A 20832-nucleotide genomic window follows, 5' to 3' on the forward strand; every position below is an offset into this window, starting at 1 on the left:
AAAATAAAGAATGATATTTAGTGATATATTAGGATGATTTATGGACTAAGGGCACTACTAGAAATAGTAGAAATACCCAATGACCATATTGGAATGTATATAAGTACATTGGAAAAGAAATGGAGAGAAGCTGACAAAACTTGAAGTAGTAACATGGGAAAAATTTCATTAGGTACGGGAAAAATAAAAGTAATATATTAACAACTTAATGTCATAGATCCGATGATTTTAACTTCTTCATCAAGGATCAGCAGCCAAAAACAAAGGAAATATAGCAAGAAGTAAGGCCTCTGTTTCTGATATGAAATATACATAACACGTGGTTGAAATTATGAAACCAAATTGAAAAAGCATGTGCGGAAGCTAAACCAAATGTGGTAATAAGTAAGAAGTTGATCTGTATTTCATAGGTGACCCAACAGAGACGAAAAAAGAAAAGAAAATATTGCAATCTAAGCAAGAGGAATTTAGAATGAAGGACCAAGACAAAGGAACACAACTTATTGTGGTGCTGAGAAGATGTCAGGGAGATAGATGGAGTAACTGTCAAGTTGAGCTGTATCAGTATGCAAAAGAATTAGCAAATAGGCCCCAGAGTATTTATAACTTGTTATAGCGACCCAAAGTCTGGGAGGGGAGAGGCTGTAAGTAGATCAGTGTTAAAGTTAACATTACAAAGTGTGATGGCAAGATCGACAATTAAACCAATGAAGCAATACAACACAGGATAGTGGAGAAATATTAAACTGACAAAGTAGTTTAAAAAGATGCTAAACTTTGTTGGAGACAAAAGTGAGATAGCATCTCGATATTGCTTTTGGTCAACCTAATTGCGCACTAGAAATATAAACTTAAGGGGGTATAAGAACAGTAAAAAGTAGTTGGAAGAAGAGGAATATAGGCATACTCAGGCAGTCTGGGGTTGTGAACCTCTTCCTATAGTAGGACCCTGGACATAGGTCTGGGAGTATGCTTTGTTTAAGTCAGTAATGTTATTATATTATAATATGTAAAAAATGACTAAAAAATAAAAAGTAAATACAAAAAACTTAAAATGACTATAAAACTTGTCCCACTGATTGGCTACCCCCTTGGGTAGCCAATCAGTGGGACAAGTTTTCTAGAACATGAGACACCAAAGAGGCTAGGGGATATTGTCTGTACAATATATATAAGCCTGTATGTAATAGGATATCAACCAACTATAATAGTGTTAATATCAGTTTGGTAGTAAAGCATCTTTTTATATTTTATGATATGCAGTGCTTTCTTAAAATAGTAGTGAAGGAAGGCAGGAGGGAAATTGTTGCCCAAAAGTTTATTATAGAGAATTTTGATATTGTGTAAGATCAGGCCATTGCTGTTACAGATGAACTAATGAGACTTGTGGCAGAGAAGAAAAATGCATGGAATGCATATAAATTATCAGGCGACACAGAAGCCTATGGCAGATATAAGCTAGTCTATAATCAAGTAACAAAGGAGATTAAGCAAGCGAAGGCAGATATGAGAAATCTTTGGAAAAGGATGCTAAGAAAAACAGCAAGGACTACTTTACTTATATAAACTCTAGAAGGAAGGGGTTGAATCAGATTGGTCCACTTGATATTGATGGTTCGACTGTTGGATGATCTTGCTCAGATAGTTGATAATCTGAATGAGTATTTTGCCTCTACATTCACACATGAGGAGTTAAGGGAAGAAAATTCTGGAAGTTTATCATACTGTAACAGGGTGCTTAATGATTTTGTAATAACTGAGAGCAAAGTGGAGGAGAAATTGTTGAAGTTAAACATAAGAAAGGCACCTTGGGTGGATGGGATCTATCCAGTTATATTAAAGGAGGCAGCAGAGGAAGTAAGCAAACCCTTAGCCATAATTATGAGAGCATCCTTGGACTTAGGGGACTAGAGATGTGCAAATGTATACCCAATTCACAAAGGGGCATCTAAGGTTGACAAGAGTAATTACAGACCAGTTAGTTTAACTTCTGTTCCGTGGAAAATAATGAAGTCACTGGTAAAAGATGCATTGCAGGATCATCTAGACCAGCGATCTCCAAACATTTTTTGGTTGCACACCCTTATTTTATTAAAAGGACTAGCATGCACCCAGAATAAAAAAATTAAATATATAAATTCAATGTTTTTTTTCTTTATTAAGTCATTTATGTGGACGGCATTATATCTAAAATCACATTTAATTTTAAAAGATCACAAATAAAAAAATACAAAACAAAATTAAATTGAAGTTCATGCACAAAATGATACAAAATCATTAATGTAACCACTGTAGTTAATGTAATGTAATACTATTTGTTTTATTTATAAATAATTTGCATGGTATGCATTATATCTAAAATCATATATAATTTGAAAAGATAATAATATAATTCGAAACAAAACGAAATTAAAATACAAAGTGATCAAATCAACAGCATTTTTTAGTGGGAATGATGTGCTTGAATATTTTTCATTATTGCTGTGTATCTTGGTTTCATATCTTGCCCTAGAAAATATTCTACATCTGCCCATCAAAAAAAAGTATAGTATATATGGACTTGCAGAGTACACTTGTAGCCTTACAAAATACCTCCTCATCAACCAGTCCATTAATTAAAACCATAATACTTATTTAGAAATGCCAGCAAGTAGTCATCTTTTGCTGGATCCAGGGCCGTACTGGGATATCAGAAAACAAATATGTAGACTATGCTGCCAAACATACATCCAACTCAGCCTCATCATGTTCTTGTGTTCCGTATGTTGATTACAGATGTAATATACGAAGGATATGTAAGGAACGATGAACATATCTATGGCAAGGAAAGATGATAGTAGGAGTATTATAGACCAAATTTTAAAATCTGTGGGCATTTTGAATGGGCTGCAGGTATGACAGTCTTATTATGGGGAACTCCTGGTGCTGTTAGACCCTAAAAACACTATGGTTGACTTCAGCCTTCTCTTATAGACTGGAATAAATGGAAATTATTCTGGCCAAACTTCTCAATGGACATAGCTGGTTCACTCATGCACGCATGCACTCACCCTTCGTGCAAATCTATCCAGAATATACTGCTTGTCTCCCCATATTTTAAGGATGAATGATTTGCCATCTCTCTCCGCCATCTACATTCAGGACGGTTTTAACAATGAAGACAATGTCTGAAATTTTATCTTTTTAAGATTAAAAAATCTGTAATCAGTAACCAACTTCAATAACAACTTCGGCTCTAATGACTATTTTTGTCCCAGACTTTTTTACCACTTTATATTGTCTGATGATTGTACGTACGACAAGTATGTTTTAGCTATTAAATTGTTATTTATTATTTAATGTTATTATTTTCTTTACAGTTTAAAGCTTTAAAACTGAACTCAGTGCATGTCTTTCCTTGCTGTTAAAACCCAAAACAACCAAATATGCCAGAAAAACCAGAAATTAAAAGATCTGCAGCTGAAACAGGTCTTACATACCAATGATCTATATAAATAAAACAGATTTTTAACTGTTCCCGGAGTAAGAAGCTCATAAAAGATAACTTGACTTTGAAGAGACCATTTGATGGAATCGCAACTTCCTTTGTTTCATATGATATTGTTGTTTCATACCATGAAGCATGTTCTGCTCTTGCAAAATGGACTTATTCCACACCCTGTTGATTAAAAATTCCACTAAAAACATTTGACTTAAATGCATTCCAAAATGTTATTTATTCGTTTTATTCATTTACTGCAGATTCTGACAAACTAGTTTGTCTGAATCTACATTCTAGTGCACTATTAAACACTGGATTTCTGTTCAGATTGCCTTACATCTTAAATTCTGTAAAATTAAAACTGTAGCATAACTCAATCACCTGTAGCAATAGCCAGATGATCATAATACAAACAAATACATAAGACTTGTACAATTTCCCTATGGGCATTGACTTTATCACCCTATATTAGTAAGTAATTGATATATAAGTTAGTTCATGTCTACACAAATTAACTGAAGTTATTATAGTGGCATCATTTCATTTTCTCTTATATTGTGAATGCCTTCACAATGAGTTGCCTATTCGATTATACAGGGTTGGTAAAATTAAAGTATTCCTATGTAGAGGGCTCTGGAGCGAGTTCTAAGACTCATGCTGAAGAGAAATATGGACAACAGGTACAACAAAGAATGTGCCTGGCATTTATTGGAAAAAAAAAATTAGTTACAAAATTTGTCACTGTATGGAGCTCTCTGTATGGGGCGTAACTATATTAGTTACGATTATGCAAATAACTTACTTTATTTGCATAACCGTAAGTTATTGCCACAGTGTTACTACTCAGCTCTACTGTACTGTATAAAAGCAAAGCAGTCTCTTCAAAATCATACAGTAGATGTTTGCCTGCACTACAGCAGCGATGCCAACAATGTTGCAGGAAAAGGCGCTATTAGTGAAGCTGTACTATCAGAATAGCAACAATGCAGCTGTGGCTGTCAGAGAATTCCAGCTTCAGAAGCACATAAGGCGTGGACTTATGATTGTCTATGTTGTCCGCAAAATGATTGCAAAATTTGAAGTGACAGGACATCTTGGTGTTCAACCAGGTAGAGGTCGAAAACGAATGGACTCCTCTTGTGTTGAAGATGTTGCTATGGCTGTCATGGATTTATCATGTCAATCTCCATGTGGTAGCGCAAGTGTACCAGCTGTTTCTTGTGAAGTGGACATGCCGTATTCCACTCTAAGGCTAGTAATGCGTTAGGTGTTGCGGTACTATCCTTACAAGATGCACATGCTAAAGCATGGAAATGCAGATATTCATTTCAGATACGCACTTCAGTTTCTGGCATGAATAACAGTGGATAGCACTTGGCCATGGAACATCCTTTGGAGTTATGAAGCCCACTTCTGCTTAAATGGACAAGTGAATATGCACAACTGTCGCATTTGGGCAACAGAAAACCCTAGAGTCATCCAAGAGGTCCCGTTGCATTCTCCAAAAGTGACAGTGTGGTGTAGATTTATGGCCACATTCATGATTGGGCCATATATTTTTGAACAGGTAACGCCTACTGGATAAGCACCTGTTCTGTCACTGGACAGTGATATTATGAAATGTTGGAAAATTTCGCAATACGAGAACTGCAACAACGTGGGTGCCTTCAGGATACCATATTCATGCAAGATGGTGCGCCACCCCACATCCACCGCTGTGTCCAAAGGTTGTTAAAGCAACGCTCTACAGATGAATGGGTCATCAGCCGTTGTTTCCAGACACCTCACCACCCCGATCACCGGACCTCGTTCCATGTGACTTCTGGTCGTGGGGTTTTTTGAAGAATCAGGTGTTATCAGGAAGGATGTCAAGCTCTGGCAGATCTGAAGGACAGCATTAGACGTCATGCACTGGTTATTCCAGTTGACATGTTACGTTCTGTTGTAGAAAATGCTGTTCTTCAAATGGAAACTGTTGTTGATCATCAACATGGGAGGACACATTGAACAATTGTAGGGCTGTTCAAGTGATTTGCATTGCCACAGTGCCATATAGTGACAAATTTTGTAACAAATTTTTTTTTTCCAAATAAATGCCGAGCACATTCTTTATTGTACCTATTGTCCAAATTTCTCTTTAGTATGACCCTTAGAACTCGCTCCAGAGCCCTCTACATAGGGATACTTTAATTTTAACAACCCTGTACTTTGAATAAGTAATTCTTCCTCAATAGAGAAGACTATTGCTACTTATTCTCAGTGGATATTACCACCTGTATTATATGTCTCATATGGTTATAAATTTTCCCACAGTCTGAAGCTTTTACCCTGAATTTTTATTAAGTAATAAATAATTGATATTAAATGAATAAATATATATGCATATATAAATTTCTGTTTATAGGAATTTGGTGTCATATCTAATAGCCGTTTGATTTCTACATGTCAGACTGTAGGTAAGTGTTTTGTCAGATACAATTTAACTCCAGATTTTTCCCTTATTTTCAGATTATTTTACCTTACCTTAAAAATGAGAAATATGTTTTAGTCATTTTTAACAATAAAAATGCACATGAGTGGAAAACATACCTATTTTTGTATAAATTATTTCATAATTTATACAGAAATAGGTATATTTTTGGTATATAAATAGTATTTATAAATGGTATATTAAATAGGTATATAAATTTAATCACAACAAAACCACATTTTGTTGGGATTAAATTTTTTCATTTAAATAAAACCTTGAAAGAACTACAGCAACCAGGTCCGATTTATATCTGGTAGGCAAAGAATTACTCTGATATATATATATATACAGTAAACCCCCGCTATTCGCGGGGGTTACGTTCCTGAGAAATTCCACGAATACTGAAAACGCGAATGCTGAGTTATGGCGCCCATGGTAATAAAAGGGTTCCGTTCCAAAGTATGAAATATATAACAAAAATTAGTCTAAAATTTTGTCTGTACGTATTATGTGTATTTACCTACATAATATGACTATGTACATAGACAAACGTAGAGAGTAAGTACATAAAAAAAAAAAAAAGCATAAGGCATCGAAATGAAAATAAGAAACAATTTATTAAATGTAATACTGTACATATTTATTAGACATTTTAAAGAAACCTTTCAAAAACATATCAAGAACATGGGTTGCTGGGCGAAAAATAACCATATCGATTTTTAAATCTTTCAAACCAGCCTTTGCTGGCTAAAAAACTTATCCCGCGAGTGCTATCACCAGTTTCACTAAAGTGTAGTGTTGATAAAGGTGTTTTGCCTTTTCACGAATGATAAGTAAACTTAACGGAATTTTATTTTGAGTTCGGTCTTCTATCCACAGATTTAAAGCCTTTTCCATTTTTTCTAATTTCACATCACGAGTTATAGAGCAAATTTTTGATGCAATTAGCGCGTTTTCACGGACACTACGGCGGATTTTTTCTTCCGATTTCTTGATTGATCGTACCGTTGACTCATTGATTTTATAATGTTTTGCCACTGAGGAGACACTTTCACCATTAGAAATTTTGTCTAACAATTCAATTTTACTCGCTAATGTCATCACCTTCTTTGATCTTTTCACAGTTCCCTTTTTATTCGCGGCCATATTTTTGTAGGATTAGAAAAGAACTTGTCCACAATAAAATCACTTTCTTTTAACTTTAACACGCTCGAAAAAGTCTGTTTACATCAACACACTGCAAAATGGTAGATTTTTCACTTTTGTAAACGTATCAATTAAAAGCAAGAGATGAAACCTTCTATGACAAGCGCATTACACATACTGAACAAGGATTAGCTTGAAACATCCGCGCTCGCGATTTTGTCACCCCCCACCCATTGAGCGCAGGACAATTCCTTTTTACACCTTTTAAGTTATTTTTACTCATTTTTAGAGAATAAAGCACAATTACAAAATGAGGAGGCACACTTGATACACATAAAGCTGTGAGCGTGTAGCAAAACGAATAAACAACACCATAAAGGCAGAGACAACTCTATTAACACCTCACTAGCTCACATTTTACATTTCTGGGGGTTACTACCATAAAACAATAAAAACAATTTCCAGTTGCGTTCCTGCTAGTGGAATCTGTTATAAACTGGTAGTGAACTCTATCTAATTGCATTTGCGATAATACCGATAGCTGTAATTGTGTTGGTTTTTAAGTTATTATGGTGAAATGTGTTTCCCCTTCACTGCTATAAAAAAATAAATACATTTTCAGAATCTTCTCTTCATTTCTATCGTGTTGCGTTCAGTTGGGGTGATTCCGCGTTCGACTGCCATTTCTTGTAAACACAAAGGCGAATCGTGCATATGCGAATTCAGTTCGTGTTATATACAATATCGTTCCCCTAAATTGTGTAAGATTGAATTAGTGTAGTGTAAACACGTGTTATAAGACGACTGACTGTACTACTCTGTGGACTGGGCAAAATGATTTTAGCCACACCCATGTTTTTTTCATGGCGGAAAATGTTCCGGCGCTTTAAAATTCACATTTTTTTAGGTTTAAATCAGCGACCGCGAATACAGATACCGCGAATAGCGGGGGTTTACTGTATATATATATATATATATATATATTTTAGTTTGATTGCTTAGATTACTTAAATTTTAGTGTCTATTTTCTATAGGGTATTAAGGTGTATCCTGAACAGGAGGTCGTAGTAACGTAGCAAGGGACAAATTAAAAACAATCAATTAGACACTAACTAAAATAATAAAAACACAAAATATATATATATATATATATTTTAGTTTGATTGCTTAGATTTATTAAATTTTGGTGTCTATTTTCTGTAGGGTATTAGGTGTATCCTGAACAGGAGATTTGGTTAGCTTTTTGAGTCTAACCTATTCCTAGGGGTCTGTGGTGGTGGTGTTCAAATTATATAGTAACTAAAGAAGTTAGTTATAATTCTAATTTTTTTTTAACTTTAATTAATAATATTAATCAATACTAACTAACATTCCCTTACCTGGTCATCTATCCGCTACTTCATCAGGAGCTTTGAGCGGATCGATAGCCAGTTTTAAAGGAATGTCTCATAATTACCCGTTTCTGTTAACTCCTTATCAGTTTTGCCTTATTAGTGAGATTGTTTTTCTCTTTTAGATTATTTAATTCATTGAAAAAGGATAGTTTTATGTCAATTTGTCTTTCAGTTTAATTTTAATTTTTGAAAATTTTAATACTTAATTTAGGATTCGGCAAACTGGTAGAGGAGAAACAAAGCCCAACGGGTAATTATCGGAATAAACGAGTTCCGATAATTACCCGTTGGGCTTTGTTTCTCCTCTACCAGTTTGCCGAATCCTAAATTAAGTATTAAAATTTTCAAAAATTAAAATTAAACTGAAAGACAAATTGACATAAAACTATCCTTTTTCAATGAATTAAATAATCTAAAAGAGAAAAACAATCTCACTAATAAGGCAAAACTGATAAGGAGTTAACAGAAACGGGTAATTATGAGACATTCCTTTAAAACTGGCTATCGATCCGCTCAAAGCTCCTGATGAAGTAGCGGATAGATGACCAGGTAAGGGAATGTTAGTTAGTATTGATTAATATTATTAATTAAAGTTAAAAAAAAATTAGAATTATAACTAACTTCTTTAGTTACTATATAATTTGAACACCACCACCACAGACCCCTAGGAATAGGTTAGACTCAAAAAGCTAACCAAATCTCCTGTTCAGGATACACCTAATACCCTACAGAAAATAGACACCAAAATTTAATAAATCTAAGCAATCAAACTAAAATATATCAAGCACGTATAATAGTCCAATTGCCCATGGCAATGACATTAACGTAGCAAGGGACAAATTAAAACAATCAATTAGACACTAACTAAAATAATAAAAACACTATATATATATATATATATGGTCCCTCTGCTATCTGAATAAGGTTTTGTTTACACACACACACACACACACACACACACCACTTTAAGTAGTTCTGTACCTCAAAGGCTACAACCAGAAAGGAAACCCACCTTTCTTTTTAGTATGTTTAGTTATCTAACCAGACATAATGGACAAATGGATCCTAAAAACCAGGAAGTAGCTGGATTTAATAAACTAAGCATAACAGAATGAAAGCATAAAGCTTGGTTGCTTTTCTACAAAACAGCAATGAGGCACAGATAATTTTTGTGCTCCTTTGTTTCTTACATATGCAGAAATAATGAGAAAGAATTATAGGATCTCCTAAGGCTATTGATTAAGAGAATTGTTGGTAGAAGTAGTCAATAATTGGGTCCCAGTGCCAACCATTTTCTGTGTGTTCCTCAAAGTGTTATCTCCAAAGACACTTCAAGTGATAGATTATATTTTATTTCAACAATTGTTTTCTTTATTTATTAATTAGTGTAGCTCTTTCGCACTACAAGAAGTAGGCAAAGGCCCAGAAAGGAAATTTACCTTTCTGTTTCCAATTCTAATAGTACTAACTAACTTAGCCACTTGTTCACCTTGTGGTACTGCTCCTGCCTCCCTGTGATGGGGCTGGAAACCTGGGTGGTAAAGCAAACCCCCAAGGTCAGAAGGAGCAAAACGTGGACTGTGACAATTTTCCACCGATTAGGACTGCAAATCCAAATCCCGTGGATTTGCACATACCCGATAATGACTCATCAAATGCAAAGAGATGAGAACGGATGCTCTTTAAATGGAATACCCAAGTTTTCTCATTCTGCATTCACTAACTAATTCACTAATTTAAATCTAATTTTAACGTTCCAGTCCTTAGGCAATCTATTGCCATTTCTCATTCAAAAAATGTCTTGAAAGCATAGCTGGCTTCCCAAAAATGGTATGACGACTGAAACCTGGTGACCTGCTTGTTGAGACCACCAACTCCAAACACTCTGAGTCCCTACTCAGACTCACCTCATTTGGTCGAGTTCCAGTTAAGGTGTCCCCACACTTAATACATCCAAAGGCATAATTTCTGAATCGGAAATTGTTCAAGAACTGCAGGATCAAAAAGTCACACAGGCAAAACGAATTATGATGAAAAAAGATGGCCAACTCTTTCCAACTCGCAGCATAATACTGACATTCAGCTCATCCAACTTACCTTCATCAGTGTAAGCAGGGTATTTGCATTGTCGCATTCACCCATATATTCTGAACCCAATAAGATGTGTTACAAGCGTCAGAAATTCGGACACTCACAAACAGTCTGTCGAGGTGATATCGTATGTCCTAACTGTGGATCATAAGCTCATTCCGAAGCTGATTGTAATGCCCAGTCTCCACTTTGCCCTAATTGTAAAGGCAACCATCCAGCTTTTTCTAAAAACTGTGAAATGGAAATACGAGAAAAAAATACAGAAATATAAAATAGAAAAGAAAGTCTCATTCACAGAAGCAAGAAAGCAATTACAACTACAGATACCTAGATGCATATGTGCTGAAGCCTCTAAAAAAGTTTAATTCAGTATCAGTCCAGACTGATACATCAGTTCTCCCAAACATCTGTATTTTGGAATGGGCTCGATCCCTGCTGTGCTCTGTACCTCAATTTTCAAAGCAACAGATTTCAATCAGAGCTAACAACACACCAGTCACCTACTGCCCATGCAGCTCCTGTAAGATCCATCCAAGCAGAGAACTCACATTCCATTCGAAAACAAAATTTGACTCCTCCCTTATGGATACTAATGAAATTTCCAGTCAAGGTGATACCGAAACCATTCTCTAGATCCATCCAGAGGATGAAATAGACAAGATCTGTTTTCCCAAAAAAAGAGATGATTAAAATTGACCGTGTCAAACAGACTTCCAAAAAACAGGCATATTCAGTTCCTTCATCTAAATCGAAACAATGAACAGTGCTGTCCAATGGAATTTCTTTAGGAGCAATATTGATGGCATCTATGACATAATTAAGCATCACAATCTAGTAGGCATCTGCTTATAGGAGCCATATTCGACACCTCAGGTATCTCCCTTGATAAAAAAATATCGATAAAAATATTAGCCGTATGGTGCAAGGAAGCCTCAGGCTTCCTTGCACCATACGGTTAATAATAATAATTCCTGGAACCTTGTGTGTACTGGCCCCGGGTGCCAAGTGTTATTGTGATCGAGCGATTCTTTGAGCTATTTATAGAGCATTTTCTCACTGTGACAGTTCTTGTTAATTTGGAAGTTTTTCTTACGTTTAAAGTAATTTATTCTTAACTTGTTCTTACAAATTGTAAGTAAGTTACAGAAAGGAAAACCGTCTTTTTTTTTTTTTTCTTTCCTTAAAACTAATAAACTAACTCTTACATTGCTTGGTCACTCTAGTGGTACTGCTCCTGCCTCCCCGTGGCGGGGCTGGTAACCTTGGCAGAAAAGGTTCTCTTGATCAGTTTGGATTTCATGAAAACAGATCTACCCTAGACCTTATGATAAAGGCAGAGGCAAATGTGCGAAATGCATTCATAAAGAATGAACATTTGGTCATGGTGAGCTTAGATATAGAGAAAGCCGTTGAAACCACGTGGTGTCACGGCACCTTTCGTTTCCTATATATCTCACCAAATCAGAACTGCTCAATAACTGAACTAGATAATCTTATCCTACAACTACCCCTCTCCTTTCTGCATGTTGGGTGATTTTTAATGTGCATCAATAGTTATGGGGATCTTTACAGACAGACAACCGGGGACGCATGAGAGAGGCTTTTCTTGTAAAGCATACTCACACTGCTTAATAAAGGCTCCCACACCAACCTCTGCTGTAGACCTGACGATATGCTCACCCATGTTATTTCCAGACTGATTGGACAGTTTCAGACAACCCATTAAATAGTGAACATTTTCCTGTAATCTGTAAGTTCTGCACAAGAAGAAACTTACCAGTAAGCTGTCAAACTAAATGGAAATTCTCAAAAGCTGACTGGAATAAATATGTATCCAACATTACAATAGATGATGATATTATCCAGCATTGCTCCGTAGATGACACTGTTAAACACATTACAGAGCAGATGTTGACAGCTGTTGCTGTTGCCATTCCTTAAACTTCAAATAAAAGATCCAAATACAAAAACTACTGGTGGAGTTCAGCATGTAATTCTGCTAAGAGAGAAAAGAACAAGGCATGGAATCAGTTTTGAAAGGATCCAACCACTGCCAATCTCATTTCATATAAATGAAAAAAAAATTTATAAATGAATTTTATATGAACTTATCTGAGATATGACTGGGAAAAAAAAAAAAAAAAAGGTTTCGTTTGCAGAACTATTGTGACAGGCACAATTTGGCCTTAGTTGCCCTTGTTCCAATAAACCTCCATTAAAACCACCAACCAACCAACTTGTGCATACAACAGTAAAATCTCTATAAGGTAATAAACAGCTACCTTACAGCTTCTGTCTGTAAGGTAGCTGTTTATTACCTTATAGAGATTTTGTGGGGCATTTGCTTGGCAAAGTCTCCTATGGACACTAGGCTACTCTGGTGGCCTAGTGTTCTTAGGAGCTTTTGATACTGTTTCACATGGAAGACTACTGTACAAATTGGAGAGGTATAGCAAATTGCTACAATGGATAAAAGGTTGGTTGAGTGGGAGAAGACAGAGTGATAATCAATGGACATTGCTCTTCGTGGACTAATTTTATTAGTGGAGTTGAGTCCTCCAGGGTTCAGGTTTGGGCCCATAGTTGTTTTGTATATTTATCAATGATATTGATGAAGGTGTATCAAGGTTAATGTCGAATTTTGCAGATGATGCATAGGTTGGCAGGGTTGTTAATAACAGTAATGAGAGTATGCTACTGCAACGGGATCTAGAAAAGATGGACAGATGGGCTGAGAAAGTGGCAACCCAAGTTTAACATTGATAAATGCAAATTACTGCATATGGGTAGAAGTAACCCCAGAGTAATGTATATCAACTGTGTGGTACTATACTCAGGATGGTAAAGAATGAAAAAGACCTGGGGGTGATTGTGCAGTCAGATATGAAGTTTTCTGAGTAGTGCAGATAGGCTGCAAGAGCAGGTCATGGGGTGTTGTCAATGATATGCAGGAATTTTGCTAGCAGGGATTACGAGGTGATTATCCCTTTTTATAAGGCAATGGTCAGGACCAAACCTTAGGTACTATGTACATGTCTGGAGGTCTCATTTTAGGAGGGATGTGGAGTTGCTAGAAAGAGTACAGAGAAGGGAGTGGTGAGGGGAAAAAAGGGATGCTCTTGCCATGAAAGACTTAAGTGCTGTAAATTATAGCATCTGGAGACTAGGCACCTGCAAGATGATCTGAGTGAGATGTATAAAGCCTTGAATGGTTTGAGCAGGCTCGGTGCTGATGGGATTCTTTCACTTGCTCAGATTACAAATGTGAGGGGACATAAACTTAAATTGAGGAAAGACAGTTGTAGAACAGATGTGTGGATATTTGCCTTTAGCCAGCAGGTAGTTGTCTGATGGAATAAACTTCTATCTGTCGTTGTGGAAGTTGATAGCTTAAATAAATGCAAAGAACTGGACAAGCTTTTGGAGCAAATGGATGTGCGAAATTGGAAGTTTTTTTTTTTTTTTTTTAATTTTTTTGGCTGATGCTGCATAAGCTTGCTTTCTTGCATCATATGCCTCTACTAATGCTAATATGCCTTATGTGTACCTTGGAAGTAACTCGAGTAATTCCCTTTTCTAAACAAACTTTTGCATTCTGGAAGATGTTTGGAATGTTATTATTTGTCTTCTCTACCAGGTAGAAACCGAAGAAATACTGAGTAATATACTGTGTAAATATAAGCTTAGTGCTATTAGATTATTCAGTACGTAAATATCTGCTGATGATTGTGTTGCTTCGCTTTTCATGGGAACTGAATTGTTCTGCTCGATGTAATCTACGTTGAGGAACTCTTCCCTGATCCTGAAGATCTAGGGTTGTATCAGTGATTTGTGCTTGAAGAGTAAGAAGCACTCTCCTATTTATTTTTTACTCTATATTCTTATTTGCTTCTCCACTCTTCTTTTTATAGGGTGGATCCCCTCATCTGATCCTCCCCTTTCCTATCTCTTTCCATTCCACTCGAAGTTCCTCATACTCTTCCTTCTTTACTCCTAACTTCATTTTCTCTTTAAATCACTCTTTCTTGGGACTTTGTCCTGGGAACGAGCAGAAAGAGATAGTAGATCCTGGCCATGTGGCAGGAATGGGGGTGAAAAAAAAATCCTGGACCCGTTTTACATTGAGCATTAACTGAAACTCTGACATCAAAATAATATAAAAAAAAATTAGAAAACTTTCTAAGTTACCTACCGTACTTTTTCCAGTTCTCTCTTGGAATGGGTGAGATCTATCTACTCCCTTTAGATATAGCAAACGTGCAATACTTTTGCTGAAATGTTAGCAGCATCAGCTTATACTACATCATTCCACCAAATTAAAAACACTACAGTACAGCATTCTATTAACTTTCAAACTGCCCTCCTTCCATTTAACAAACTTCTGCAATATTCTGAACTTTTGCATGCCATTAGAACAGCCCACAATGGTTCTGCCAGACCAGATGGGACCTATTATATCATGCTTCAACATCTTGATGACAAAGCTTTGCACCTCCTTCTGGTCTTTTGCAACTATATTTTTTTAAAAAATGTGTATCCAGCTTCTTGGCATCACTCTATTGTTTTGGTGTTCCTAAAGCCTGGAAAAGATCCAACCAACCCCCATAGTTATACACCAATATCACTTTCAAGCTGCCTCAGCAAAATCCTGGAAAAAATTGTGCATAGTAGACTTTTCTGGATCATTGAGTCAGAACATCTAATGAGCCATAGTCAACATAGCTTTCTACCAGGTCATGTTTGGATCTCATGGTCAAGGCTGAATTTGCCATTCGCAGTGCCTTTGTTAAACACGAACATTTAGTAAAGGTTTCAATAGATATAGAGAAGGCTTTTGACACTGCCTGACGGATGGCATGCTTAGTGATCTTTACTCTCTTGGTGAACAGGGCACCCTTCCTATATTTTTGAAGAATTTTCTACAAACTATATCCTTTCAAGTTTGATACCAACATGCCCTCTTAGAAATCTTCATTCAGGAAGAAGGTGTTCCACAGGGATGAGTACTGAGTGCCACTCTTTTTGCTCTTAGAATAGATTCTATCACTAAACAGCTTCCAAATACAGTTAAGATATACTTTATGCAGATGACCTTTCCATCTCCTTTCCAAAATATGAGATCTATTGAACGACAGCTTCAGATATCACTTAAAAAAAATACATCAGGAAAACAGTTGCTATCCATTTTTGTAGACAATGCAAACTTCACCTGAATCCTGAAATTCAAATTTCTTATATCTACATCCAAATTGCTATCTAGGATATCTAGGATATCCTAGATAGCAATTTGGTATCAGATATCTAGGATTAATCCTTGGCAACAAGTTACATTTCTTAGACCATATTAAATATGTATGTATTTCCTGTCTAAAAAAGTTATAAAGATACTCAGAGCTCTATCCGTCCAAACATGGGGTGCTGATTGTACATCCCTGTTTCGGTTATATGAGGCATTAATCAGATTCCATCTTGATTACAGAGCTCCCATCTATGATTCTTCCAGAATGAGTGCATTACGCTGGCTTGATCCAGTTTAACCCAGCACCTTGAGGATTTCGCGTGGTGCATTCAGAACATTGCCAGTACATAGTCTCTACAAGCCCCCACTAACATTATGTAGGAAAACACTGTTCTGAAGTGTGCTGTCAAGATACAAAGTTGTGCCTTGTAACCCATCCAGTCATACCTATTCAATCCACCATTAGCAAACCTCTACAGAAATAAACCTAGCCTAGTAAAACCAGCTGGTCTTCACCTTCTTGAACTGACACAGGTTTGGAATGTTTCCATCCATTCTGTATAACAGGTAGCAACTTGCACTCAACCACCATGGGCTCCTCTACCAACCTGTGACACTCGCCTCTGCCAATGGGGAAAGAATATTTTACAAGCATCAACTGTCAAACAACTTCATGCAGTTCACACTCAAAGATGTAGTGATTTTTCCCCAATTTATATAGATAGCTCTAAATCTAATTTTAACGTTGAAGCAGCCGCAGTGTTTCCGAATGCCATTATTTCAACATCCCTTCCATCTGAATTCAGTATTGTTTCAGCTGAATTATATGCAATTAAACTAGCTTTAGAAAATCTCTGTTCTGAATGTTTTTTAAATTCTGTTATTTATGCTGATTCCCTCAGCTCAGTTGTGGCATTATATAATTCCTCTGATAAAGTTCAACCTATTTACAGATGAAATTAGAAGCTTATTACTGCAAATTGAAGAATCCCATCAATTGGTCACCTTCTGTTGGATTCCAGCACATTCTGGGCAATGAACTCGCTGATAAAGCTGCAAAAAATACAACTATCTTAGGTTTAAGCAATATCCCTGTTCCAGCATCAGACTATGCACTAATCATTAATGCTGCATGCCTACTATCTTTTACCCCTTTTAGCCATCCGACTGAGCCCTATACACTCAGTCAGATACTGTGACAATGATCATATGTTTTTAACTATTTAAGATTAATTAACTTGTTTAATTATATTTAAGTATACTGTACGTTATTGCATATAATTTTTATACTTGCATATCATATATATGTTTTAAAAATTTTTCTTCTTTTGTATAGTTTATAACACTTTTTTTTTTTTTTTACATAGTATCCAACTTTCATTAGTCACTATGTTACTGTAATATTTTATTGCCATTTATTGTTTTACTGGTGTTATTGCATTATAGCCTCTGTTGCTGATGCACCAATGTAGCCATGCTTGGATATGTTTTTGCTATGTTTACTATCAGGTTAAATAAAAAAAAAATGGCAGTCAAAAAATAGCACTTTCTGGTTGTGTTTGCTTTGTAATTCAATACTACTTTCAGTAATTAAAACAACAGTGTTTCAGTGACTTTTGGAAACACTTTGTGCCTTTTATGGCTACAGTAAAGTATCAGAGAGCTTCTTATTCTTCTTCTTCCTGTCCAGTATTAGGCCTAGTGGCCTGTTACAGTCTTTCTCTATCTGTGCAGGGGTGTGCCTTTGTCTCTCCTTCCCTGGGGTTTGTAGTTTAGTATCTCTTTCGGATAGTGTTCATCCTCCATTCTATTTACATGCTGGATCCATATGTTTCTGTATGAGTTGATATTATTATTATTAGCTATGTGGTGCAAGGAAGCCTGAGACTTATGCTGCACCAGCCAAAAAAAAAAAAAAATTCCCTAGTTACCCTGAGAGAGAGAGAGAAAGAGAGAGAGAGACAAAAGTAGAAGGAAATCACAGGAAAGAGAAGAATGATGATATCCAGCTCAGGACCCTGGGTGTGCCGAGCCCATACCCACAAGATGTGAGCCCCTGGGGGTATATAATTCAGTACTGAGGTTGTCTGCAGTTCTGACAGGATGTCTTGATTTCTTTTCCTGTCAAGTCTGGTATAGCCTGTTGTTCTTTGCATGAAACTCATTTCTGCACCAGTCAACCTCCTCCTATCCCCATTGTTCATGTCTCTGAGCCATAGGTTGAGATAGGTCTGGTGAGGGTGTTATGTATCTGTGTCCTTATTTTCTTATGCACCAGATTAGATTTGAAAATATGGTTTATAGTTTTAGTAATTCTTATGTAATTAATTATTTTTTGCTCAATATCTTTTTCTTATGACAGGTGGTATCCTAGGTATTTGAAAGTGTTAACTTGTTCAATAATATTATTATTATGAATAAATAAGAAGCTTAATATTAATATAGTCGATTTCGGTTATTTGGAACACATTGGGACTAGTGCATTTTGGCCCTATTAAGCGGCTGCCTCAATTATCCGAAGTTTCACGTAAATAGTTAAAAATACAATGTACCCCCCCCCCCCTTTACAATTGGTTCACTGTACAATCAAATCACGGTACAACGAACTCACTGTAGTAAAGTACCGTTCACTATACGATGTGTAGTAAGCGCTGGTCATTGTGATCACGTTTGTGAATTGAATTTTAATTCTATTAGGAGGAATATTATCCACAGGCTATAAAAGTAAAGTATATTAAGCACGAATTTACCCTTTATTACCTTACCAATTAAAAAATTAAATACGTGAAATTCGGAAGAATATACGTGATAATCGGAATAATTAATACGTACTGTAACATGTACATACTAACTAAACTAGTTGACATTTCTGTTCACTGACATTTGTGGGTGGGGGTTAAAATTTAAAACAGTAAAAAGATAAGCAGATAATAACAAAGAACATAGTACACACAAATTGCAAGTAACAAAATATGTGCAAGCGAGAACGGAGTAACGAGTTACAAAGCTTTAAAAATAGGAATGAAGAGAAGATTCTGAAAATTATTTTTTTTTATATGATTGAAGATTCTATGGAAGTGTAAACACATTTTACCATAATAACCCACAGAATTCCAGCTGTCAGTATTATCGCAAATTCAATAAGATCGAGTTTACTATCCATTTATGATAGATTGCTCTAACAGAAAAGCCCAATAAATGGGTGACTGCTAATTGTTTTTATTGTTTTATGGTTGTGACCTCCAGAAATTGGACCGAACTGCGTGGTACGGTCGGAGACAATTGTAGGGTAATTTCCAGTGCAGCGGTCTCCTGCCCCGATTAAACGTCATTTTGCCCCAATTAAGCGAAGTAAACCCTGGCTATTTGCTCGATTGGGTTCTGTTTTTTAAGATTTGTCTCAAATAACGGCTGCCCTGATTAACCGGTGGCCCAAATAACCTGAATCCACTGTATATTAAGCTTCTTATTTATCAGAGTAAATTAATAAATTATACATGTGAATTACTAAAATCATTTAAACAGAATTGTTGTTTCTTCTAATAATTATATATGTTACCATTTTCTTTTATCGCATGTTTTCTTGATTGTCATGAGTTATTTGTTGAATTTTGTATAGAAAAACCAAAGATCCTGCTTCCAAGTGGTCAGGAATGGGAGTGCAGTAGCACTCGCTGTTCGAGTGGACCGGGGGTTCGAGCCCATGATTGCTAAATATGATAAACATTTGTATTGATTGATTTATTCTAAACTCTACTGACCTGGTGGGCATGCTGGTGTATAAACAAGAACAATTTTTTTATTGAAAGATATGTAATATATGGATTAGAGCTGGGTGATCAATGTGCAGCAGATTGGAAAAGAGTTTTGTTTTTTATGATACTGGGAATATATCAGAATCCCATGGTTCTTCCTCTGAGTTAAAATGGGGGGCCCAAAACCATCTACCACAGCCCCTCTGTCAACAACCATTTAGAGGTGTCTAATTAACACAGCTTTTTAGAAGTTAAGGTGACTGATATTGAATTAATCTCTTGACCTTATCATTTTTACAAATATTATAAATCTTTACTTTTACAGAATTGTATTATTATTTACTTTTCTATTTTTCATTTAATAGTGAAAAACAAGTTTTCTTATGCCTATCCACAAGAATTTCCATACAGAATGACTCATGTATTAGAATGTGAATTTTACCTTCTAGAAATGATGGTAAGAGAACACTTTTTTTGCTGTTAATGACTGGGTAAATATTTGTTTCATTGATTTTAAAATGGTAATTTTAGAATTTAGGTGTGTTGAGTACAATTTTAGCATTGGTTTTCCTTGTGCAATCTTGATAATTGGAAGGAATTGCACATTCTGACTTTCCACAATTTCACTATTACACAGATATTTAAATACATATAAACGGTTTTTGTTTATTCCAGATGTTATGGCTACTAGTCATGTCTGTAAGCGCTCTCTCTCTCTCTCTCTCTCTCTCTCTCTCTCTCTCTCTCTCTCTCACACACACACACACACACACACACACACACACACACACACACACACACACACACACACACACAATGTGTGTTGATACTACATTAGCAAGTCAAGTACAAGGTGGCACTAAATTTTGCAGTGCCTGCTAAGCATATTTTGGAATGCCTGTGGGTGATGAAGACAAGTCATGGGCATTCTGTGTCTGTTGTTGAGGCCATATTATGTCAAGCACCAGGTATATTCTTGCTGTGCTTACACCATATCCAAAAATTTCATTACTTCATACAACATCCTCCCCACCTTTTCATACTATCAAATGCATCTTAAATAGTCAAACTAATAGAACAAACTTATCTATGAAAAGGCCTAAACCTCACAAACACTTCCTCATTCATTTCACAAATATATGTGGTCTCAGTTCCAATCTCAGTGATGTCCATTTCTGCTTTGTCTGCCAAGCCCCACTTCTTTTTTCTGACAGAATCCCAATTATCAGCTGATTCAACCACTGCTCATCTCCACT

At 36.0% G+C, this 20832-nt stretch overlaps 1 protein-coding gene across 2 annotated transcripts in view; it reads left to right on the forward strand.

Annotated features, from left to right (window-relative positions):
• The window catches only part of CycC (cyclin C), a 226468-nt gene that overhangs the window by 132868 nt on the left and 72768 nt on the right, over window positions 1–20832 (forward strand). For both annotated transcript variants that reach the window (XM_090386000.1, XM_090386009.1), the window contains exons 5-6: window positions 5886–5937; window positions 19942–20033. In XM_090386000.1, coding sequence (XP_090242126.1) covers window positions 5886–5937; window positions 19942–20033 — 144 coding nt within the window. The remainder of the gene's footprint in view (window positions 1–5885; window positions 5938–19941; window positions 20034–20832) is intronic.

This window comes from Mastigoproctus giganteus, chromosome 1 (assembly GCF_048544385.1).
Source record: "Mastigoproctus giganteus isolate SK-2022 chromosome 1, ASM4854438v1, whole genome shotgun sequence".
Classification (NCBI taxonomy): Eukaryota; Metazoa; Arthropoda; class Arachnida; order Uropygi; family Thelyphonidae; genus Mastigoproctus; species Mastigoproctus giganteus.